This window comes from Corythoichthys intestinalis, chromosome 12 (assembly GCF_030265065.1).
Source record: "Corythoichthys intestinalis isolate RoL2023-P3 chromosome 12, ASM3026506v1, whole genome shotgun sequence".
In the NCBI taxonomy this organism is placed as follows: Eukaryota; Metazoa; Chordata; class Actinopteri; order Syngnathiformes; family Syngnathidae; genus Corythoichthys; species Corythoichthys intestinalis.
The window spans coordinates 31645645-31672117 of NC_080406.1; the positions used below are offsets into that span (position 1 = coordinate 31645645).

Consider the following 26473-nt stretch of genomic DNA (forward strand, 5'->3'; position numbering starts at 1 on the left):
CGGCTGACAATGATCATTCTGATCTAACTTCTGCTGGTAACAGCCCAAGCCTGGGTAACAGGTACCAAAGGAAACCCAGGAGTAGGCCTTAGTACTTTTGGCTAATAAATTGTCCCATTAAAAAATATTTTTGATACTAACAGAGAGAGACAAGGAACTTTAACATCTCCCATGTTTTCACTTGAACTGCTCCACTTTTCAAAGAAAGTCAAAAAGTGGACAAGATAAGCGCTACTTTTTAGATGTTGTTTTGCAGCCCTCGTGACGACTGAAACAAAACGCGCCACAGCTGGAAACTGCATACGACCAGCAGTGTGTGTGTGTATGTGTGTGTCTTCTCGTCCCATTATAGAAGAGGAAGCGGAATGTGGGTCAGAGCGCATGCCGATGTTCTCAAAACACACACAGCAAAAAGAAACTCAGTCAACTTCAAAAGACAAACAGCGCTGTGCGTTCTAGCAGGCGTCTTTCATGTGTTCCTATTTGCAATTTACGTCACCATCAAATCAAAAGCACCCATTCTCAAAATGTTGTGTAAATAGGAAAAAATAAATAAATCTAATTTAAAATAGTACACTTATATAAAAGTAGGTATTGGAAATTGAAATTCCTTTCTAAAAAAAAATACAAAAGTGAATAAAAAATATTTTCTTAAATTATGTAAAAGTAACAAAATAAATAAACAGAAGGGTCAACGAATGCAGAGCTTGTATATATATGCATACATATATACACAGTGGGGCAAATAAGTATTTAGTCAACCACTAATTGTACAAGTTCTCCCATTTGAAAATATTAGACAGGCCTGTAATTGTCAACATGGTTAAACCTCAACCATGAGAGACAGAATGTGAAAAAAAAACAGAAAATCACATTGTTTGATTTTTAAAGAATTTATTTGCTAATCATGGTGGAAAATAAGTATTTGGTCAATACCAAAAGTTCATCTCAATACTTTGTTATGTACCCTTTGTTGGCAATAACAGAGGCCAAACGTTTTCTGTAACTCTTCACAAGCTTTTCACACACTGTTGCTGGTATTTTGGCCAATTCCTCCATGCAGATCTCCTCTAGAGCAGTGATGTTTTGGGGCTGTCGTTGGGCAACACGGATTTATATATATATATATATATATATATATATATATATATATATATATATATATATATATATATATATATATATATATATATTTTTTAGGGCTGTCAAAATCATCGCGTTAACGAGCGGTAATTAATTTTTTAATTAATCACGTTAAAATATTTGACACAATTAACGCACATGTCCCGCTCAGACAGTATTCTGCCTTTTGGTTAGTTTTACAGCAAGGCTTTTTGTGCTGTCTAACAGCGAATTCTTGTAGTCGCTTTGCGACATGGTTTATTGTTTTCTTGCCAGTTCAATATGGCTGCACGACGTCTCGGGCTGACGCCTGCGTTGTAATGTTGTGCTTATATGATCCTTGGACAAGATTTGTCCGTAAGTATGGTTGTTGTAAAGAATGTACATATTATGTTAGTAAGTGAAATGTTATATTTTTTGTATGAGACGCTTTTTTTTTTAATGTTTAGTGAACCTGTATAGCGTGCTAAGCTAACGTTGTTGCTAATGCAATGCTTGTGTACTTTTTTTTTTGTAGTTTTATGACGGTCTAAAGAGGACAATGGTTTGAGGCCATTTTATTTATAAATCAGATGAAAAAGGAAGAAGTCTGATTATTAAGGCGTCGTTCACTAGCTGTCTAGCTTTGGAAAAAGTAGACCCTTCAAAGTGAGGACAGCATAGACAGATTTAAATGACAGTAGAGTGAAATGCCCACTACAGTCCTTATGTACCGTATGTTGAATGTATACTGGACTGTCTCAGAAAATTAGAATACACAATATTCTAATTTTTTGAGACAGTCCTGTGTATATATACAGGACTGTCTCAGGAAATTAGAATACACAATATTCTAATTTCCTGACTGTCTCAGGAAATTAGAATATTGTGTATTCTAATTTCCTGAGACAGTCCTGTATATATACACAGGACTGTCTCAAAAAATTAGAATATTGTGTATTCTAATTTTCTGAGACAGTCCAGTATATACATATTGTGTCTTAGCTTTCCATTCCAACAATTTATTTTACAGAATATATATATATAATTAAAGAAAAATATGGCATATTTTATAGATGGTTTGAATTGCGATTAATTGCGATTAATTAATTTTTAAGCTGTAATTAACTCGATTAAAAATTTTAATCGTTTGACAGCCCTAATATATATATATATATATATATATATATATATATATATATATATATATATATATATATATATATATATATATAAATTGTAAAATTGCAACATGGACAAAAACTGCGACTCACCTCTGTGACGTCCATGACTTTAATGGCCGCCAGCTGTCCGGTCTTGACATGCCGACCCTATAGACACAAGATAGCAAAACTGTCAACAAATGACACAACAAACTTTGATATTGGTTTGGTTTTGCAAATACTGTCATAAGAATCAAGCTGTATTGCTTTTGTTTGAACATGGCGCAGAAAGGAATAAATTGTTTAAAATGCTAACACACTGGAGGCTACCATGTTGAAGATAGCACAGAGTATTATTAACACTAATGCAATGAATAAAGTTTTCATTCAGTCGGGATCACAACACACAGGAGAATTTTTATTATCGGGACTTACAAGAAAACACTTCAAACAGTGGTTTCACAACAACATAGAAATGTACAGGGAAAAAATTACTGAACAATGGCAGGCTGAAGTGGCGTTACCTCTTTAAATGCAAAAACAAACAGAGCAGAAATAACAAATGGAGCAAAATAAGTCAGAGTAGCAAGCAATCCCTGCTAAGTCATCGCTTTCCAACACACATCCACTGACACACACACAAATGCATTGGCTGGCTAACTGCCTATTCAGGCTAAAGCTAAGGCCAAAATAAACGCACGGACGCCAATGCTAACTACTGTGTGTGTGTGTGTGTGTGGGGGGGGGGGGGGGTGAAAAATGTCGCCTGTTTGGGTTGTTACAAATGATCACTCGCTCATGTGCGATTGAGCAAGCATGTCACCATGTGGTGACTTCATACACGGTGACGATTAAAAAACACAAGCAATTGAGGCATGAAATCATCTCTTGGCTTTCTTTGTTCAATGGATGCAAGGACGGACTGAAGGACAGACACGTGGATGGAAATTGCTTTAGTTATTGGTTTCCTACTCAATCTATGTCATGCCTACCTACAGAACTGCACCTCATGCTAACATGCAAAAGGCTGGTCTAGTCACATAAAGCACAAAGGGAGACTAATATGAATTTTCCATCTTGTGCTGTATTTCCATCAAGAATAGCTTAAAGACACAAGTGATAAACTGATTGCTAGCAACCACAAAATAATTTTGGTGCCAACAAACATTGAAGTTAGTACCACTAGTAAAAGAGGATAGGCGATAAACGTTGTCGCCAGGCGGAGAACAAAACGTGCTCAGTCAGCAGCGTGGCGAGCTGAAAGGGTCACATGGGCAGCTGTCCATGAATTGATTTACTCACAGTGGTTCACTTCACATGCTCATCCAACCGCAACCGTCACTTTTTAGCTGAGAATCGACAAAGCTCCTTCATACAGCAACAACAGTTCAGGATACATTGCTCATTGATGAGCCATCCCTAAACTGAGCCCCAAAAGTGGATCGAATTGGAGCTGGGTTCGATACGGTGCTTTGTACTTGGATGTCGCTGTTAAGCAAAATTCATTAGTCAACACATTATAATATGCGACATACTGTAGAATGTTAAAGCTATTGCTAATAGATTCAATCAGGCTCCAATTAGACATGTGTCTATTACCAGTGTCAAAGTAAAGTATGAAAACGTCAAGGTTCCAAAACCGCAAAAATTTTCCGTCATACTGTCCCTAAGGTATTAGCCATTTTTAATGTCCCAAAAATGCATGGACAAATTCCTCGCTTGCAGCTGTAAGGCTCAACCCTCCCCCACTAGTTCTTGCTCAGTGTCAGTGAGTCAGCTGTGCGGCACGATGGCTGGAGGAGGTGAAACTCCTGAACTTTTTCCCCCCATCGAAGAAAACGAAATCGCTGGTATGGGAATAATACGGCTACAGAAAAGTTACAGACGGCCGCAGTTTAGATTATTATTTTTGTTCCAATGGTAATAAGGTTGAGCTGTGGGTTTAGGCATACCTAAAGGACCGCATTTGTTTTTTTATTATTTATTTTATTTAGATTTTTTTTTTTTCAATTTCATTTTTTTTTTATTTTAACTTAACATATACTTATGTTCCAATTTGCTAATGTTTTGAAAAATAAGAATCCTCTTCAATGGGGGGGGGGGGGGGGGGGGGGTATGTTTTTTAAACCCAGATATCTCAAAGTAACACATTTTAGAGCTGTAATTTGCAATCCTGTGATAATGTGAAAGTGTGATATTTTGGCTTAAAGACCAAATGTGAAGTAAGGTTGGCGAGGAAAGTCCACCATAGAACAGTATTGTTGCATTGCTTTTCGGTAAGATGCCACGGCGGTGTGTGGCGATGTTTTGTTCTCACTCAAACGAAAAGTTGTATGAGTGGCCAAAGGATAGCAGGGCACGTAAATTGACATCTTTCGTTCGCACGAAGCGAATGAATTTCACGCCATCATCGAGTAGTGTTCTCTGCTCCAAACACTTCGAAGATGCCTGCTTCCTAGACCGGTCTGCTTATGAACAAGGATTTGCAAAAAAGTAAGTGTGATTTTTGGATAGATGACTGATGACTTTGTCAAAGCAGAGCTGCCAACTGTTGTGGAATGAACAGTAGAAGGTAGCGACGTTAGCCGAATGGTAACTCGAGGCAAAACCCCGATCGTGTTGTGGAATGAACAGTAGAAGCTAACTCGTGGCAATCCCCGATCATAGTTGCATTGAGTTCATTTTGCCTACACTTATAAATTCTTAAAAACTTTTCTTTTATCCCAGGCAATAGTAGGTGGTTTATTTACCTGACATGTTTCGGCGAACACTTCCGCCTTCGTCAGAGGGTCCGAAGGCGGAAGTGTTCGCCGAAACATGTCAGGTAAATAAAAGCTAACGTCGCTAGTTTCTACTGTTCATTCCACAACATGATTGGGGATTCGTCAAAACTTTTCTTTTATCCTAGGCAATAGTAGGTGGTTTATTTACCTGACATGCTTCAAATCATAAAAACAATAACAGCCTACCAATCTTGTAATCTCGATGGGTCTTGTCTCCATTACATGTCAGGTAGTCAGGGCACATTGTTTGCATCCTGATCAGCTTCTGGCTAATACATGTACGGTCCAGCATAAAATTCCAACCTCCTCTTCTTCCTCCAACCCTTTTAAGACTTGGATCTCCTCACTTGCGCTCGATCTATTGCTTATATCGCTGTTTGAATCATTGTAAGGGCTTTGTATGGCGGCCGTATGGAGCGCTGCCATCGCTGTTCTCGGTGTGACGTGTCACTTCCGGGTTCGTCCCCTTTCAGGCTCGAACTTCGGAAACGCGATTATTTTGTCAAATATACAACATATAAATTATTTTTTCATGCTTTATTTGTTGGACAATGTTTAATTACTTTAATTGTGATCCTATTTGGCATTTTATGAAATTACTTCACATTTGGTCTTTAAGGTTATCATACCATCGGAATCTCATACCGGCACATGCCTAGCTCCAATTAATTTCTACAACCGCAGCTTTGGAGTTAAATGAAGGAGACTTTGTCTGCATGTCAAAGTTTGCGTGTGTACTAAATCTCAGGCAGATAGAAATTAGACCAGGATGTTGGGAGCTAGATGCCAACACCCCCCCACCCACCAAAAGGAAATGCCAAGCGAGTAGTGTCATTTCATTAAAAAAAAAAAAAAAAAGCATGCGCGCACACCGTGCCATCTACGTGCGTGTGTGTTTGTGGGTGATTTTTAGAGGGACAAGGCCTTCTTTATGGCACCCCCTCTGGGCTTTGAATCACAGACAAGAGGCCAGGTGCAAGCTGCCATGTAAACACACACAAGAACGTGCGCCCGCACACACAAGTCAAACTCAGACACTTGTAAATATAAACAAGGGTTAAAACTCCAAAGATGTTATTTAGTGAAAGAAACCGGTTATTAGAACATCATCTCATAAAAGCCCTTAAAAAGAGATTAGTTGATCAAATAATATGATTTGAAATTGTTTAGTTGACGTAATGATAAGAAAAACAGACAGGTCGCATACAAACAAACAAGTCCTTCTTCCTTGGCTGAGGTAATCCTAGTGAACAGAAAGTGCGCCCGGGGTGACGAATGTCATGTGATCCTTTCGTAGTACGGTGGAGACATTCCGACCATGGGTGCAACTTTCCACAAGGTATCCAACTAGTGAGCTAAATTGGGCCTTTCTGAATTCTTTTCTCCACCGGAAGCATGATGTTCCTCGGCTGAGGCTCATTTACATCAATGGCGGTTGACTGGTAGCTTGACCAGATACCAATCACGGATAGGACATTATCAAATCCTGTTAGACAGACAAAATCGGACGCCTGGGACATGGATCCATGTCGGGATAGAGGCTAATAGCGGCGAGCTCATTAAATGCTGCACAAAGAAGTGAATGGAGATGATAATCACAACTTCTTGAGTTTAGCTGTTGAGAATTCAGCCCCTGAAGCCTGTTTCACTTAGCAAAATATAATTTAATAGCCATGTCTATCAGGAATGGATCTACATAAAAGTCCCATGAGGCTATGTCTGAAAAGACATAATATGGCAGCTGTTTTGCTTTATATTGTCTATTTTTCTGTCTTTTCAGTACTTTCAGAGGTGTTTTGATTTTGGGTCAAATTCACCTCCTGAAGCCCGTTTGTTTCACTTAGCTATATGAAATTTGGTAGTCATTTCTTTAATGAAGAGATTCAAAAAGATGTCTCAAAAGAGCTCCACCTAAAAAGAAACCTGCTGACAAAATGCATTTCCATAGCAAGTTTCACTTAGCATCACTGAATTTGGTTAGGCTATTACGAGTAAACTACAAAAAATCTCAAACCGTGCCAGAATTTTGGTTTGACCTTTAAAGTGCGTATGACACCAAAAAGCATGTTTATTTCATATTTCACGCTGTGTTTTATGCTCCTGAATGAAATGGACGGCTTGGATGTGTGTGAAAGCGATCGTTTTATATATTCCAATTTTTGAATCCCGCGCCATGAAAATGAGTGACTTTCGGGTCCAGTCTCGGGTTTAGGACGAATGCGAATGTGACGTCACCCTGGTCTGCATCAAACAATACAGCATTGCTTTATAGCATGCAGATGGACTGCAGATTCAGCTGATTTTGCGGATTAATTTGTTTATTTTTTGCATCACGCCAGCTAAACGGCTGCAGGCTTTTGTAGCTGCACCAGGGAGAGGCGTGTGACCCTTTTTGGGTTTCACTTTCAGAAAGTTCCCGTTCGCCCTGCGATCAGCCAAAACAAGTGTGCGACAACTGTGGGACCATAGGACTTTCGAGACAGTGAGTAAACATTGTGTTTTGTATTATGTCAAATACTGGGTTCATGGCACACTTTTTAATATGGAGGTGGCTTGCATTTTATGGCTGACATGCTCCTTGTCCACCGAGAATGCCACTTGGCTGACGACTTGGCTGCCTGTCGCACATCCCCCTGCCGGGAGAGCGCTTTACTCGGCTTATTGCCCTCTTCGTGTGCCCGGTTTTCTGTCAAATTTTCCACCCCATCAGAAATGTCAACTTTGTGTTAAAAATGGCTGCGAATACAATGATTACAAATCAAACACTACAAACTTTCTTTAAATAAAGGAATATTTACTTACGTTTGATCATGAACGGACATGTAGAAAAGTTCTCCTCAGACACATCCTGCCTTGTTAGCTGCACACAACAACTGCACACTGCTCTCTCACTGTTTACGTCTTTGCCGTGTTTTTAAGCATTAATTTACGCCATGTTCGTGTTGACCACGTGGCAGCTACGCGCTCCTCCGACGTCGGCCGGTTTGTCCGGCTGCTTCACCGGCAAACGAGCTCTCCTGCCCGCAGCAGGGGAACGAGCCCGACGAGCTGTAACCTGCTCGCCACCGGGCAGGTTACCGATCGGCGAAGACAGTCAACAACCCCGTTGCCGTGTGATATGATCCGGGTAGTTTTGAGTGATTTTTTTGCTTCGAAAGCTGATAATAGACTTTGAAACATCACTTGGTTCAGGTTATCCTGTCGGCTAGCTGTCACGCCTCCTGGTTTGTTTACGCTCTCCGAAACCGGGGCAGGGAAATGACAAAAGCCAGATTAACTCCGGTGGCATAAAATATAGTTTGGGAGGTACAAGAAGTGGACAGTTTTGACCATTATGGAGTAATTTTGCTTTGTCGTACTGAATAAATGCATTTTTATTATTTCATATTCCGTTTAGCACAAGACTGTTATTTGTCATGACCATACCATTTATTTAGCAATTGGGGAAAAATACTTCGATAAAAAGAATATCCAGTAAAAATATTGGAGTAAAAAGACTGAAACAATGACATTTTGCGGCTCTCTTTGTTGCATTTACCTCGTTCTGAATAATTCCACCTTAATGGGCTGAATTCTAAATCAAATGAAAAAATTACCCTGCCGACGTCATCTTCCTGTTGGGGACGCTAGAGCCCTGTAATGTTAGGCGTGGCTAAACGGCAAATTAAGAGACTAATTTCTCATCATCTGCGCTTTGCAAAATTGTTGTATATAGTCTAATTGTCTCAAAATATGATTCTAATTCACATAATAATGCTATTTAGGACTTTTTTTATCCTGTCGTAGGCACTTTCAAATGAACAATGATAACTTACAGTGGTGCTTCAATTTTAGGAAAAATATGTGGCCATCTAAGAGTCTTTTTTTTTGTCTATTTTCTGCGGCCCTTCATAGATCATCTAGACTACTCCTTGATATTTTGTCAGGATTTTAGAAATTATTGTGATTAAAATTGTAATTAGGGTGACTGACTAACACCTGGATGTTAGCACTATGTATGATAATATATTAAATGTATTTTTGGGGGATTTACAACACTCCCCAGCCTAAAAAAAACACCCCTGGTACTACAAAAAATTTCCAGCGACATGTGACTAATCTGCGTATAGCAGATGCGGCTTAAAGTCAACAGTGCTGATCTCAATTAGGAGCGGGGGCAAGACGACATGCTAGGCGGCTAACTCAATTAGCTCATTAGCATCTGTGAATGAAGTGTGTGAAGGTGGGGGCTAAGCTGCCACTCAACACTGTGCTATAGTGGTATTATTATTCAAAACATTACTCTATATGTATCTGATACAGTTAGGCCACACAAAACACCCAAAATACATAATCAGGGTGCTAACATTCATTTCCTGTGTGCGTGAGGCTGTGCCAGCAGCCATGTCATAATGTCAGACGCGCCTGCTTTTGACGGCACGTGTGAGCAGTGGAGCATGTCGGTGCGCCCGCGTGGTCAAGCGTGTCTGCGACGTGTCAGCGAGGCTGCTGGCCTACTTTTGCCAGCTTTAGCTTTACATGGAAGAATAAAGAATGGGGCACAATACAAAAGTTAAGATGCAAAGCACGTGCTTTTTGGTCAAGTCAAAGGCAATTCAACCTTCAGTCAAACTAATGTTTGTGCTTTTGTTAAAATTCAATTAAGCCTCCAATGAAGTTGCAGTCCTAGTTTTGTCAACCTCAAAGACAACACATACTTCAGAGGAACTTAACACCCTAATGTCATGGTTCAAAGGGTATAGTGGGAAAAGGTGTTTCTCTCCCTGCGCTTGAATGCTGGCCGTAAATATACGCGACACTAGCTTTGTGGTCAGTGTTGTTGCTGCGGTAACGCATGGTTACACTCGGGGAAACATTTGGCTTTGAATAAAATCAACAACAACAAAAAAGACTTCTTTGTTTAGCTTGACTGGAAATGGACAAGGCGAACACTGTGGAAATGGCACAGGGATGATGACATCATAGACTTCAGTCAGACTGCAGTTTTCTCATTTTCAGTCGTTTACTTCGTTCAAGTAGCTTAATCTCAGGTTACTTTATTTAATCTCAGGTTACCTTATTTTTTTATTGCCATGTTTAAAAACCACATACATCAGGTTCACTCATTAAAAAGCATTAAATTGTCTTTTATTAAGTGGGTTAGGTTCACCAGGGACATTTTCCTTGATGGTAACTAAAAAAAACACAAGGTTGGATTCTGTATCAAAGCGTTTCAAAGAGAATCTGCTCGCAGACAGCCACCGCCACACACAAAAACCCACACAGGAAGTCGGCGGTCCATGACCATCCTTTACATTGAGGCTAAATACATCCTATACATTCACTCAGAAGGGCGGGGAGCCACAGGACGACCGCCCTGAAAGTTCAACGCGAACACTTTCATCACATTCCTTCAAAAAGGCCCACGAGGGTAATAAGGGGGTTCGGGGGGGTGGGGTAAATATAGGGTCATGTGACAGCGAGAAGGAAGGGTGGGGCGTATTTAATTAATGGAGAGAAACAAAAAAGCGTGAGGGTAAAACGTGGCAAGGATCGGGTAACGGGGGCCTCAATGGAGTGAAATGATCACCCACATCATGGGGGGCCACTTTTTGATGGCTGTTCCCAAACCACCCAAGTGAAGCCCACACTTTTTCAAGATAAAATATTTTATATCATAAATATTTTTCGTACTTATCTTTACAAAAAAAATCTTTAAATTGCTGCTTATTCTTTGGAAATGATTCCCATTTTTTATTTTATAAAAAAAAAAAAAAAAAAAAAACACCTTTATTATAAAACTATAACGGATTTGTTTTATTATTTTTCAAGTAAAAATGACATCCTATGACATTACAACTTTTTTTATTCAGGACTTTACTCTCAAAAAATAAGTCTTTAATTTTTAGTCTATTACTACTAAATATACACATTTTTTTTCTCAGTGAAAACATTTTACGCAGAGGAAATACTTTTTACTTGAAAAATCCAACCATGCAACTTTTCCACCATGTCCACGTTAACTGAATTGTTTCGTTGCGGCCTTGGAGGCAACCACTGTGTTTGTGTCCCGCCCCTGCCTCAACATACTGACCCACAACTGTGCCGCCCCCGCATGCTAAAAATAGACAGGATTCAACCTACAGCGAGAGAGAGGGAGGGTGAGGGGAAAATGAGGGCTAAAGCATGAAGGCAAACATGAGCATGGAGCTTCCTTTCATAATAAAGGCAATTAGGAAAAAGAAAACAATCATTAAAACTTTAAAACTAATTTCTTTTTTTTTTCTTAAATAAGAGTGTGTAAACTTTTGCAAGATAGTGGAAAGCCACATTTTTCTGACATGTCTGCAGTTTTTATGTAACAACATGCTGCATCGCTGGTTTGTTTGAAACGCACCCGCTGAAATAATATGAATAAAATGATAACAAGAATAAAACTATCTAAAATATAATACCAGTTTAAAACTTTCCCCCAAATACTCTTACCAACATGGTTCAATTTAATTAATTATTTTTTACACAAATGAGGAAGTTGTCATCCTGATATTGACAATCTGCCTGGGAAGGGACAGCTAATCATCAGAGAGGTGGGAAGATGTGTCACCACGGCAACCAAGAGACTCCTTGCCTGAAGTTTTCTACAGCATGACAGCAGAGACCTGGCTAGAAGCTGGCAGAGTCTGCCCGGCGACAGGAGGAAGACTTAGCTCCTGCAGCCTCCGCTCCAATGGGAGGCCCGCTTCCTAGTCAGCTGATCCGGCGAGACGAGCGCCGCGGGCCAATTGTGTGGCGGGAGGGCTGCTCATGTGACCGTCCAGGACCGGCCCAGTCAAAGCGGATGAAAACAAACGCTAACAATAATGAGGCCGCCGGTTACACAACACACACCAGCTACACGCTGCTAAAGTGGGACTCTCATGTTGCCATAGCAACCTATTAAAAAGTGTCTGTGTGTTGTACGATATATATAGCTGTTAGCACACCTAGCCCTGCTAATATTAGCACTCAAGCTGTTTATTGTGATAGTAAAATAGCAAGATGTTAACAATGTCAACAAAATGGCCGACCCAAAGACCTCATAAAGGCTAACTAACAGCAAGGCTTGCCAATCAGAGTGTTGGCCCAGCTTGCAGCTAGTTAGTGTAGATCAGTTAAAATCTTTATCACTGGTCAAGCATACAATGAAATTTAGCAGTTAGCCTACACAGACTAGCTCTTGTTACCGCTCATGAACCACATTGCAATTGTGAAAAAGACGACAACAATACACAAATATGGACATGCCAACAATATGGCATATGACAAGCAAGGGCAGCCCAGCTCATGAGCTACTCAATCCAATATTCACACACTGCTGTTGTTCCTAGCTTTGCTTACATGAGCAGTCAAACTATAAAGTGTGATTTTGCCTCGTTAATGCCAGAGGTCAGAGGAGAATGACCAGGAAACTGTAACTCAAATAACAATGTTTCAACCGAGGTATGCAGAAGAGCATCTCTAAACGCATATCGAACCTTGAAGCAAATGGGCTACAGCAACAGAAGACCACACCGTGTGCCACTCCTGTCAGCTAAGAACAAGAAATTGAGGCTATGATTCTCAGAGACCCATCCAAATTGGACATTAGAAGATCCCCTGTTTTGATGAGTTTTGATTTCGGCTGCAACGTTCGGATAGTAGTGTCAGAATTTAGCACCAACAACATCAACGCATGGATCCATCCTGCCTGGTATCAACGGTTCAGGCTCGTGATGGTGTGGGGGATATATTCTTGACACACTTTGGGGCCATTATTAGTAATTGAGTATCATTACAACGTCACATCCTACGTGAGTAATGTTGCTGACTAATTCCATCCCTTTATAACCATGCACGTATCTTCTGATTTCCAGCAGGATAACGCGCCAGGTCAAAAAGCTCAAATAATCTCAAGACTGGTTTCTTGAACATGAAAATGATTGTACGCAAATATCTTCCACCGTCACCACATCTCAATCCAATAGAACCCCTTTGGGATGTGATGGAACGGGTGATTTGCATTACGAATGTATAGCTGACAAATCTGCATCAACTATGCGATGTTATCATGTTAATATGGACCAAACTCTCTATGGAATCATTCCACTACTACTTTGTTGAATCCATGCCATAAAGGATTGAGGCAGTTTTTACAGTAAAAGGGAACCAATCCGGTACTAGCAAGGTGCACCTAATAAAGTGGCAGGAATTTTGATGTTGACAGCATACCTGCCGCTAAAGAACTAATAAGGGTTAGCCTGTCTGCTCAGAGAAGTGTTAGCATAGCACACTTACTGTAAACAGGCGCTTTAAGATATTAAGGACATTAATAGTAGTTTTTAATAATCACTGACAGACTATGAACAAGCATTTGCATAATAATTGAGTGGCTAGAATTAGCCTAACTTCTCCAAAACAATTGAGGACAAACAGCCACCTTAATCGAGAGGCGGCAGATGGCCATCTGTACTGTAAAACACACACACACACCAGCTCAGACAGATAGACCAGCAACTGTCATTAAGGAGCCGGACTAGACACACCATGAGGCCTTGGGTAAGGTGGGGGGATGTAATAAGCCATGATAAGTAGTATATATTAGAAGGGGTAAGGGTCAATTTTTTTATAGTCAAACTCACAGCTCAGACAGGATCTCACTCACAGTGACATACCAACACAACCAAAAAAACGGAACATTTTTCGAGTTACTACAGACAATTTGAAATGCTAATGCTATGGCGGCCAATGGCAACCAATGAGTTTAATTTGGGGGCATTTCAGTTCATTTGCTGTTGATTTTCAGTTATTTCCTGTTGATTTTGGTGCTTTTACAGGTCACTTGCTGTTGAGTTTGGGTTACATACCAGGAAGTGTCCCACAAATCTCCCCTGATGAATAGGCAGTGATTTAAACTCAACAACAATGTGAAGTGACTTGCAAATGCCCAAAAATGAACAGAAAGTGAGCTGTAAATGCCCCGAAAATCTGAAAGACTCGCCACGAATACTCTGGTTTCGAATGAATGAAGTTTCATTTGCTCCTCTGAGTCTAAATGGATTGGGCGTCTAGCACCGTCAATGGCAGCCATTGAGCTTAACACAGACAGTATTCTAGTGGAAGATTTTGGTAGCAACGTCTTGGTTCCTTTCATTTTATTTAAACAGCAACAGCAACACCTTTATTAAAAACGATAAATAGATTCTTTGCAGGAGCATATCGATAACCTTTTGGGATACAAGGTATCAAGTTATATCACCATTTCGATCTATTGTCACACCCCTACTGGTAGCTTACAAATGTAGGAAATGATTTGAGGAAAGAGAATATCGGGTGTCAACGAGTTCTAAAGGCCAAGCTAATATTTATCTGTGTGGACTTCAAAATTAACATTAGAAGCTCAGCTTCTCCACTGAAGTCCACTTCCTGTTAGCAGTTATGCCGTGGAAAGGTCATGCAAGATAAGAGCAGAAAAAGGTCCCAGCAGTTCGCTTGTTGACATGGTTGCAGCTCCACTTCCTGTGCGACGAAAAGGCCACAAGTCGCCATCCACGTTCAACTTTGAATAGGCGGAACTTCTGTGAGCCAGCTTGGCTCAAATCCATGGGAATGTACTGCATCATAGATTTTTAACTATACAACGAAGATAGCGTGTGGAATAAACTCTAAATACAGTCCATATTTTCCTCCACAATTTACAGTACATATAAGTATTACAATTAATAAATAATTCCATTAATGTCTTTCCACAAAATTCTACACCCACACATAACACTAACTACACGTGACATTGAGAACTTGCAAAAAGCAGTAGGCCTCTTAAGTTTAGCTCAGGAGTCAGGATGCGACGATTTTTTTTCTTTTTAATCTATGGAACGTCGCAATGTCAACATACCTGAAAGGGCATCTCCTGCAAAACTTCATTTATTAAAACAAAAAGTTAACAATTGGTGCCATTTCGGAGGAAATGCAGAGGAAATCGCTGTGGAACTAATGTTTTTAACAACACGGCTAGTATGCAACAATTTCCATATCAGGTGAAAAACATCAATGGCTTATTGCCATTTAAACAGAATAGAAAATTCGTGCAAACGGTTGGCTGATTAAAGTAGTGACATATGCACTTTTAATAATTGCAGCGTACTGACATATGGAGTGAAAAACTATCAACAATCAAAATACTGTAACGTAACATGGGAACACTGGAGACACTTAATTCATCAAAACTAAGTGTTTATAATCACTTCTGATTTTGATCTTGAGTCATGGCCTGTAGTGGGAGTCAAAACGTAACTCACGATACGGCTTTATGAAAGATAATAATATCAAAATAAGGTGATATCTAAAAATTTGTTTTCATTTTACAAATAGAGCAATTGAATTTTTTACGTGAGATACGGATCAAATTTAACATTCAAATAGTAAAAGCATCAAATCGCTTTTCCTTTCACACAAGTATCTAATACAGTGGTACCCCTACTTGCAGACATCTCTGCAAACTTAATTTTCAGGTTACGACACGTTAAAACGAGAAAATATTTCCTTTTGTTAAGAAAGAAATTTCAGGTTACGAGAGGCAAAAATACTATACAATACTGTAAAAGCTACATACAGTGGGGCAAATAAGTATTTAGTCAACCACCAATCGTGCAAGTTCTCATACTTGAAAAGATTCGAGAGGCCTGTAATTGTCAACATGGGTAAACCTCAACCATGAGAGACAGAATGTGGAAAAAACAAAATCACAGTGTTTGATTTTTAAAGAATTTATTTCCAAATTAGAGTGGAAAATAAGTATTTGGTCACCTACAAACAAGCAAGATTTCTGGCTGTCAAAGAGGTCTAACTTCTTCTAACGAGGTCTAACGAGACTCCACTCGTTACCTGTATTAATGGCACCCGTTTTAACTCATTATCATTATAAAAGACACCTGTCCACAACTTGAGTCAGTCACACTCCAAACTCCACTATGGCCAAGACCAAAGAGCTGTCGAAAGACACCAGAGACAAAATTGTAGACCTGCACCAGGCTGGGAAGACTGAATCTGCAATAAGTAAAACGCTTGGTGTAAAGAAATCAACTGTGGGAGCAATTATTAGGAAATGGAAGACATACAAGACCACTGATAATCTCCCTCGATCTGGGGCTCCGGTTGGACTCAAATCCTGCACTGCCAGACGTGTCCCCCTGCTGAAGAAAGTACACGTCCAGGCCCGTCTGCGGTTCGCTAGAAAGCATTTGGATGATCCAGAAGAGGACTGGGAGAATGTGTTATGGTCAGATGAAACCAAAATAGAACTTTTTGGTAGAAACACAGGTTCTCGTGTTTGGAGGAGAAAGAATACTGAATTGCATCCGAAGAACGCCATACCCATTGCATGGGGGTGGAAACATCCTGCTTTGGGGCTGTTTTTCTGCAAAGGGACCAGGACGACTGATCTGTGTAAAGGAAAGAATGAATTGGGCCATGTATCGAGAGATTTTGAGTGAAAATCTCCTTCCATCAGCAAGGGCATTGAAGATGAAACGTGGCTGGGTCTTTCAGCATGATAATAATCCCAAACACACAGCCAGGGCAACAAAGGAGTGGCTTCGTAAGAAGCATTTCAAGGTCCTGGAGTGGCCTAGCCAGTCTCCAGATCTCAGCCCCATAGAAAATCAGTGGAGGGAGTTGAAAGTCCGTGTTGCCCAACGACAGCCCCAAAACATCACTGCTCTAGAGGAGATCTGCATGGAGGAATGGGCCAAAATACCAGCAACAGTGTGTAAAAAGCTTGTGAAGAGTTACAGAAAACGTTTGGCCACCGTTATTGCCAACAAAGGGTACATTACAAAGTATTGAGATAAGTATTTGGTCAATACCAAAAGTTTATTTTCCACCATGATTTGCAAATAAATTCTTTAAAAATCAAGCAATGTGATTTTCTGTTTTTTTCTTTTTCACCATTCTGTCTCTCATTGTTGAGGTTTATCCATGTTGACAATTACAGGCCTCTCTAATATTTTCAAGTAGGAGAACTTGCTTAATTGGTGGTTGACTAAATACTTATTTACCCCACTGTGTGTACTTCATGCTTTCTGCTTTTAAATGTCGCGCCATAAGATCCTGCTGCCCTATTGCTCATAATCTTTTTCATCATACATCATTCCACTCGCATATTGACCTATTGACGATGACGTTTCAATTGTGGTGTCGCAGTATGATAACCTCCACAGGCTCAACAGTGTAACTGTTGATATAACGGGTCGACGTCTGAGCCAAATGAGCACAAGGCTCCTCGTGTTTTTGTTTCACAAAGAGTTTTTTAAGACCACAGGCAATTCATCACATTAGAGCATAGGTCTCCTCGCGTTTTTGTGTCACGAAGTGCGAGATAGGCAATAGGAACCATCGATCTTGTGAAAGAGGACCAAGCCTCACTCAAAAGGTACGATGTATTTTTGGGTTTTTTTTTCTTTGCATTTTGTTCTATTATCTACCATACTCTATTACAGGTATTAATGTTTAGGTTAGGTATATGGAATGATTCCAATGTGCTTGACTGTTGTTTTATTCCGGTTTTACCCCAATCATAAAATTTGATGTTGCGTGTCAGTAGTGCTTAGAATGGATTATGGTATTTACATGTAAAACGCGTCATTATTTACGGAATATTAAGGTAACGAGACTACAGTGGTACCTCGAAATACGATCGATTCGACACACGATCTTTTTGACATCCGACGTAAAATTTGACTCGCCATTTGTTTCTACATCCGATGACATGCTCGAAATACGATGACTTATGACAGCGCCACAGTTTCTTTGTTTTCCCCCCAAGACGGACCCACGGCGGATTTTCTTGTGAGAGAAATCAACATGGTTTTCAAGAAGGTTAGTACAGGTGGTGAAAAAAAAAGAAAAAAAGGTGACACTTAGCATTGAAATGAAAATGGTAGTGACGAAAAAGTATGAGCCTGGTGTGCTCGTTTGTGAACTGGCTCGACAATACGGACATAGAATGTCTACGGCAGACATGTCCAAAGTCCGTCCCGGGGGCCAAATGCGGCCCGTGGTCAAATTTCATGCGGCCCCCAGCCTCTGTCATAAAATGAATAATGTCTGGTCTGCACACAGACTTAATAAATTGGTCAGCAGTACTGCTACCAGCATATGAAGTAGCTTACACACTACATACTGCTCCTCATACACCAACTAAAAGGTAGCAGCACTCTAAGCAACATTACCCCGTGTTACCCTTTACTCCCAATTTTCTAAAATAGCGACAATCAACTAAAAAAAGTTGACTGTGATGGCAAACGCTTCAAGGATAGGTGGAAATTGGACTATTTCTTCACTAAAATAAGCAACAACTGTGTCTGCCTCGTTTGCAAAGAAACAGTCGCTGTTTTTAAAGAGTTCAGTTTTAGGCGATATTACCAAACAAGACACGCTGACATAGAGCAGGGCGGTAAACCGAAAATGTACCGTTACCGAAATTCTTCACGATGACCGACGTAATTTTGACCATGTCGGTAAATTCGGTAATTTAATAAAAGAAGAAAATATAGTCTTTTCATCCCGCTTTGACTCTGTGTTGTTTGGCTATGTTCATTCCCCTTTAAGAAAGCAGACAGTGTGCTTACGTTTGGAGTCACATGGTTTTCAGGAAGCCAATCAAACAGAAGCCCGGTAGGCTAACACTAGCAGCTAACGCTAGCGGCTAACGCTACAAGTAAACGGGATGAAGTCGGGCTTAAGTTAGCTTCGCCAAACTTTCACCCGACATTAAGCAAACTCTTGACGGGTTCCAGATAGGGATGGAAAAACTGAGGCTTTCTGAAACAATGAACCACTTTTAAGACAATTGCCCAAAATTGAATCACTGTTTGACACACTGCAAGAGCCCCATCTACTGGATAAACAATGCACGTTTCTTTTTAAAAGTAAAGTTGACAAATTGCCTCAGCATTACATATCTTCAATAGAATTAAGTGGATGTCGTCTATTTCAACCAGGAGATCGTGTCGTCATTAAGTGTGATTTACACAATTAAAGTTGACCTCTTTAAGCCTGTGTCATTGCTTTTGCCTGTGAAGATGTGTTCAAAGCAGTATTTGTAATACACTACAGTGCTAGTCTTGTAAGTGGCTCGTCCTAGATGACGGGGAGTACCTATGTATTGTTTATTTTTTGTAAAAATTACAGTACAGTAAGCACAGGGCTTGGGAACAGGAATATTATTTATTGCATACTGTAAGGATTTCCAAAATCATAAGATGTAAATAATTGAGCCGAATAAAAGAAAGGAAAGGTTTGTGAAACATTTTATTTTTTAATTAAGTATAATTTCTGGGGGGCGGGTGGATGTGTCGTATTTGTATCTATTCTAAATATCTAAACGTATGCCACTATCTAGTGTATAACAATGCGGGATGAATTTAATGAAATTCAAGTGATGATATTTTTCAAGTCATACAAGCTGTTATAAATGTTCACACAAGAATTCTTATTGTTTACAAGATTTTTTTTTAATACTTAATGTTTAGACTGCATGTACAATTGTTAAATTGAAAGCTGGTAAATAAATTTAACGAGAAACTGTTAATTTGTATTCCATGCATTGATTCAAATTTTCAAATTATGTAACAGTTTGCTTGGGCGAATTTATCGTCATTTATTGTTATCGAGGTAAATCTGCTCAATTTATCGTGATACGTACTTAAGGCCATATCGCCCAGCCCTACGCTGACATGCACGACAAGATTACAGGGAAGATACGGAGCGAGAAATTGAAGCAACTTGAAGCTAGTTTAATTTTATAGAAGCAGTATTTCGCAAAAGCCCGAGAGTCAAAAGAGAAAGCCACAAAGGCTAGTTGCAAGATTGTTGAAATAATTAATTTAAAAAAATAATGCAAATGCAAATTTGACACAGAATGGCTTACTAAAATTTCCTTAAATATATTGTTCTACGTAAAGGACGTCAGCCAAGGTCGGCCCCCCACATTTTTACCACACCAAATCTGGCCCCCTTTGCAAAAAGTTTGGACACCCCTGGTCTACGGTCTCGACGGTCCTCCTCTGACCGCCGTCTTCATAAGTTAAGGTGACAATTATTATTGTGGTAACACGGCCAAAGATATCGCCAGCTTCGTCAGGTTTTTAATAATTTATTTCAGAACGTATGCAACACAACTGTCCGCCGTAGTTAACGCAGACAAAAAAAGAACATTAAAAAAGAAAGTAATATCTCTACCGAACGGTGCGTTCAGGTCCAGCACACAAAACACATCCGCCACATTAGAACCCGATTCGTTACATTATTACAGGAATTATTATTATACAGTATTATTATTCTGATTTTTATTCATAATTTTTTTGTTTTATAATATGTCATTTGCATTTGTAATGGTACCAGCAGTATTTATTAAGGATTTAGTGAAGACATTCGGGCTGTGGAACGAATTAATGGAATTATAATGTATTCTAATGTGAAATCCTGCTCGACATGCGACCATTTCGACTTACAAACAAGGTCCTGGAACAATTTAACTTCGTACTGTATGTAGCGGTACCACTGGATTTCCAAAATCAATTAATGTTGTAAGTAGAGGTACCACTGGACTTCACATAAGTTTGCAGTAACAACCATTTTTGGGATCATATTTAACAAATGTCAGTACGTTGACAACTTCCTCCGTTTTTTACTTCTTGATTAACATGTAATAAAAATGTACCGGTACTTTTTCTTTTTAGTGTGTGATAAAAGTCATAAAGCAGGTTAAATGAGTTCCTTGGCGGGTTGCAGGGGGTTCCCAGGCCACTCGCTGAGCATGCAATAAAAACTACCCCTCCATTTGCAGGAAATAAACAGAGTGAGAGCTGATGTTTTTGTGGGATGCGTTATTACTACGATGACGTGTTACTTTCCTTTATAATTTCCACTTCTGCTTCCCTTCATATTGATTTTTCCGATCCTTCCTCCACCCAGTCACGTTCCAGCATTTCTGGGTCAGATGAGTGTGAAGAAAAAGCCCCAAAAAAGAAAAACATGTGGGATGCGTAGAAACCCGAGGAGCTAGACGCAAGACCTTCAAGATTTGCTTTTCCATCTTTTTTTACATTTGCATAATTTGATTATTTTGTATGTGAGTGTGTGTGTGTGGGGGGGGGGGGGAGGGATCATTAAAAACATCAATTCAAGGGAAAAGGGAAAAACCTATTACATTAAAACAAAGTAACAATTATAAAGTCCATTGTTGCTCCCTTGCGTTGCGATGTAAAAAAAAAAACTTCCCTAAATCGCAATGAAAGGAATGCCCGACTAAAGCGAAAAACCAGAAAAACACTTTCGCCAACAATGTAATGACAGTCAGCTACATTCTTATGGCATTCGAAGATAAGGGCACCAAAGTAAGATGAGGACATCATGATGCAACAATTATCGAATAGTTTTTAACATAACAGCATTTGCTCAGGGCTAAATGTGCTCAAAGAACTATGTTGAGGTGAAATGACACTTACCCGCAATAGTGTTGAAGCTATAGGCAGCTACAAAGTAAGAAAAGAACTGTGACCACCATTGCTAGCCTTGCAAGCAAGATGGTCCTGCTTTATTCATTCATTCATCATGCAGTACCATTTTGACAACATCAAGTGTCCAACCCCCTTTACGGCCATCTGATGACCGAGCCAATCAGGCGAAGGAAGCTACTATGGTTAAATACAATTGGTGGAATGCAAAGCGGTTCTTGTAGATGGGCAAATTTCAGAAGATCTGTCAGAAATACAATTTATTTCCTAAGAGGAGCAAAAACTGTCACTCAAACCTTTTTTTGACAGGAAACAATGTTTTCACGCTTCCCCTTGACCAAGACGTCAATGTGGATTGGCCGAGTGTGATGAAAACAGCCGTTATCCAATCAGCAGCCTTATATTTTTTTTTAAGGTTCCTCCCATGAAAGAGGTTTCAACTGGATCTTTCCCAGATTTATATGTGTAAAATATTCGGAGGGGATATATGGAACAATCAATTTGGCTTGCCAGGTTAATACATTGTGATATTAACCTAGAAAGAACAAGTTCAAAATGAGCTACAATCACCCGGCTCCTCTACTGGTTAACTCACAACATACAAGCAACAATAGGCCTGCAATTAATGTACTGCATTTAATCAGCCATGGGAGAAAACAAAATAGAACAGGGCTCAGAGTTTCAATGTGTATACAACCCTAGGATCTGCCAGTGTTGTTAATAACAATAATAATATATTAATTACTTTCTCAACTTTGCAACGCCGCTACCGTCACTGTGGGATGCGTTAGTGGTTCAATTTGATTCAGAGGCTATGATTCAATTATAAATCAATCATTAATGCGCACCCCCCGCTCTTAATGTTTCATAAATTAGTTCCACAATTGTTCAAAAATCGTCTCAGGCTAAAACAAACTACTATTTCAGTATCCAGTTAACAGTCCAAAACAGTAAATGAAATACTCAAGTACCCATTCTGTAACAGCAGCATTAAACTACATTCCAATTAATTTAATACTGTGAATCAACCGTTAAGTTGTTAAAATTCCTCCCGTTACTCCATAATTTCCCTTCTGTCTACTTTCGACATGTGAAAGTTTTAAAACAGTTTCATCATTTAAAGATAGATTCAAGTCAAGATTTTGCCGATTTAGGAGTATTTTACATAAAAAGTTAATTGGGTTCGCTACAACAGAGCCTTCCAGAAAGGTCTACTGCTTTAAGATGGCGGCTGTTTACTAATGCTGGCAAGTCTGTCATTTCGCATCTAGTTCTCTATACATGTTCTAACGCCGCCGCCGTCGTCTGTCATTTCGCATCTAGTTTTATACGTATGTGATATCTACCGGAGCATTATGTGGCTGTATATTTGTAGCAACTTGCAATTGGGCGTTGTTTGTAGCGGCTGTCGGCCGCAGTCAGGTATTATTGAATTTTTTATCTAGCGGCATGAGTTGAACATGATATTTACTCTTGATCCCTTCCTCATTTCTTCCCAGAGACCGCGCTGACTGTGTTTTAGTTTCGCTTTACCTGGTATAATCAAAAAATCGGAATTTAGATGTTTGTGAATCATTCTCGAATCTTCCACGGCCGAATCGCGAATAATCTAAGAATCGGAAATTTTGCACGCCTCTTATTGTAAACGTAATTAATTACTTTTTAAAGTAAGATTAACAAGGCTGGAATCTGCATATTAAATTTAACTCTGCATTGTCCACGAATAACGGAGGAGCAGCAATTTTTAGTCCACATTTCACAATCAGCCCTAAGACTAAAATATTTAAAATCCAGCTTTGATGACTGATGCGTATACTGTACACCCCTAGAAAATACCTACCGAATTTCATTGTGATCCGTCCACGAATAATGGCGGAATGTATAGGGGTAAAAAATGTTAGTTTACACAACCCCAAAGATAACATGAGCAATGATTTTAAAGTACTTCAGCCAACAATAGAGCAGGGCGGTAAACCGAAAATTTACCGTCACCGAAATTCTTAACGATGACCGACGTAATTTTGACCATGTCGGTAAATTCGGTAAATTAATAAAACAAGAAAATATAGTCTTTTCATCCCGCTTTGATTCTGTGTTGTTCGTCTATGTTCATTCCCCTTTAAGAAAGCAGTGAATGTGCTTACGTAGGGAGTCACGTGATCATCAGGAAGCCAATCAAACAAAAGCCCGGTAAGCTAACGCTAGCAGCTAACGCTACAAGCAAAACGTGATGGAGTGTGGCTTAAGGGAGGTTCACCAAACTTTCAACCGACATTTAGTAGACTCTTGGTGGCATCCAGACGGGCTTTCACCCGCTGTCCTCCTTTGTTCTCACGATTTCCGGAGATGGTGCTTTCAGTGCTTTCTACTGGTAGCCAGGCTAACGCTAGCTAGCGGCTAACGCTACAAATGAACGTTATGGAGTCGGATAGCGGCTCTAACATTGTCGAAACGGCTGAACTTAATGAGTGGATTGGGCACAGACTGCATCTAGCAATTACTATGTGGCGTTATTTTGTATCTGTCTGTGTGTGATTCCTCTGATAGCTTTTGTGATGGTAAAGCATTCAGCATAAAGTACAATCCAACGGCAAAACTTATAATGACCGAGAAATGGCCCCAGCTATTTTTATTGTGCGTGCATTTATTAAAAAATGCACTGGGGGGAAAAAAACCCTTAAACCATAAAGTAAACACTTGTATTTAATAATTATGTCACAGCAGCCATTAACAATAAGTTGTCTTTTTGAAGTGTACTGTTCAAGCTGCAAGTCATTTGTGTTACAATTACATGTTTGCACAGGCATATTGATTTTGACAATGTACATTGTTCAAGTCATACACGCTGTTATAAATGTTCATACTTGAATTCTTATTGCTTACAATACATTTTTATAAACTTAATGTTTAGACTGCATGTACAATTGTTAAATACAGTATATCAAATTGAATGCTGGTAAATAAATCAACAAGAAATAGTTAATCTGTATTTCATGCATTGATTCAGATTTTCAAATTATATAACAGTCCGCTCGGGCGAATTTATCGTCATTTATCGTTATCGAGATAAATCTGCTCAATTTATCGTGATACATGTTTAAGGCCATATCGCCCAGCCCTAGCCAACAATAAAAACATTTTTAAAGAGTATTAACCCTGTCGCGATATGCAATAATTTCATTTATCGCACGGTAAATGAAAATGAAGACGGTAATTTTCCCGCTACGATTTATCGCCTCACGTGCGTGTGTGCGCGCGTGTTCGGCAGATGTTCGGCGGACGTGCTGTTAAAAGTTCGGCTTCCTTGTTACCAACAGCGCAACATGCTGTGACGAAGATTCACTCTGTTTTATTGACTTCTGGGTATGTTCGTTTTTATACATTTGAGTTTGCGTGACCATCATTCAATGGGGAGAAGCGGGGCCGAGTGCACTGTTGGCATACAGCAATGAGCGAGCAGAGTAAGACAAAAATGGACGGAAAATGCTGATTTCCAAGCCAAACACCACAGCCCCGGTGTGGGAATATTTAGATTTTAAACCAAATGAAAATGGCGAGGCAACCAAAAATGATGGACCAGTCTGCAAAATATGTTTGGAGGTTGTTTCAACAAAGAGGGCCAACACAACAAATCGACATGCTCATTTGAAACACTATCACCCTCTTTAGTTTTCACTGCTTGGTAAGAAAACTGCATCGCAACAAGCGGAGCCTTCCTTGTCACGGCAATCGACAATTACAGAGGTAATCGCTTGATTTGAGAAATACAAACGAGATCGCGCAAAATGGCGTTCCCTCACGAGAAGTGTAGTCCGCTACATTGCTGAAGAAATGAGACCGTTTTACCTCTGTTTAATGTTGTTTGACACTAAGGCTAGGTTCATACTGCAGGTCTTAATGCACAAATCCGATTTTTTGTGTTTTTCTGACTCAAGTGAAGCATTACCTTGATGGTCTGAACGTGACAATTCGCAAAGAAGTGGACCATTTCAAATTTGATCTGGGTCACTTTCGTATGTGGTCTAAATCCGATCTGGGCCTCATTTTTCCAGAATGGCTGGCAGTCTGAACTTTCAAGTCTCCCGAATCGGAATTCATGCAGCAATGACGTCAGCAAAGCGAAAGCGGCAGGCAGGACGGGAGCGATGTAGCTGTGCATTAGCTTCTAGCTTGAACTTCTAGCTTTTATGCAGAAGCGGGCTTGACCACAGTCATAGAAAAATAAACGAAGAAAAAAGAAATAAGAAAAAAGGATAAGCCGCCTGACAATTTTCGATTTTCATTCTATGCGGCGAATGAGCAGTATTGCTTACATGGCCGAGACAGGGCAAATTGACACACCCATGTCATGTCCCGCACATAAGTCAAGGCTTATGTGCGTGCGTGTATGCGTTCCATCAGTCCATATAAACTTTGAATAAAAGACTAAACGGGGATTATTATCAGACTGCGAATTAGTGCGCATGGTTGATACTTGAACGGGCTCCCTGGACAAAGGCAGTCTGAACGGGCACGCCAAAAAAACAGACATGACACAAAATTGGATTTGCGCATTATGCATGTGACACGAAAAAGCATGTTTATTTCATAATACACGTGGTATTTTATGCTCCTGAATGATATGGACTGCTTGGATGTGTGTAGAAGCGATCGCTATATTTATTTAGTTTTTTGAATCCCGCGCCATGAAAATGAGTGACTTCCGGCTTCAGTCTTGCATTGAGGAGGAGGGCGCTGTGACGTGTACGGGTGAAGGAGTCCTCTTCACTAAACAGCCGTACTGTTGTGTAAGAGGACTAAGGGTTCAGCTGATTTTGCGGATTGATACGTTTATTTTTCGCATGACGCCAGCCAAACGGCTGCAGAAAAATCTTGCTTTATGAGGGAGAGGTGTGTGCGCCTTTTTGGAGTTTCA

The 26473-nt window shown here is 39.8% G+C and overlaps 1 protein-coding gene across 10 annotated transcripts in view; it reads right to left on the reverse strand.

The window, feature by feature from the left end:
• map4k4 (mitogen-activated protein kinase kinase kinase kinase 4) overlaps positions 1–26473 on the reverse strand; it is a 59190-nt gene that overhangs the window by 29391 nt on the left and 3326 nt on the right. For all 10 annotated transcript variants that reach the window (XM_057851683.1, XM_057851686.1, XM_057851682.1 and 7 more), the window contains exon 3: positions 2376–2432. In XM_057851683.1, the coding sequence (XP_057707666.1) occupies positions 2376–2432 (57 nt within the window). The remainder of the gene's footprint in view (positions 1–2375; positions 2433–26473) is intronic.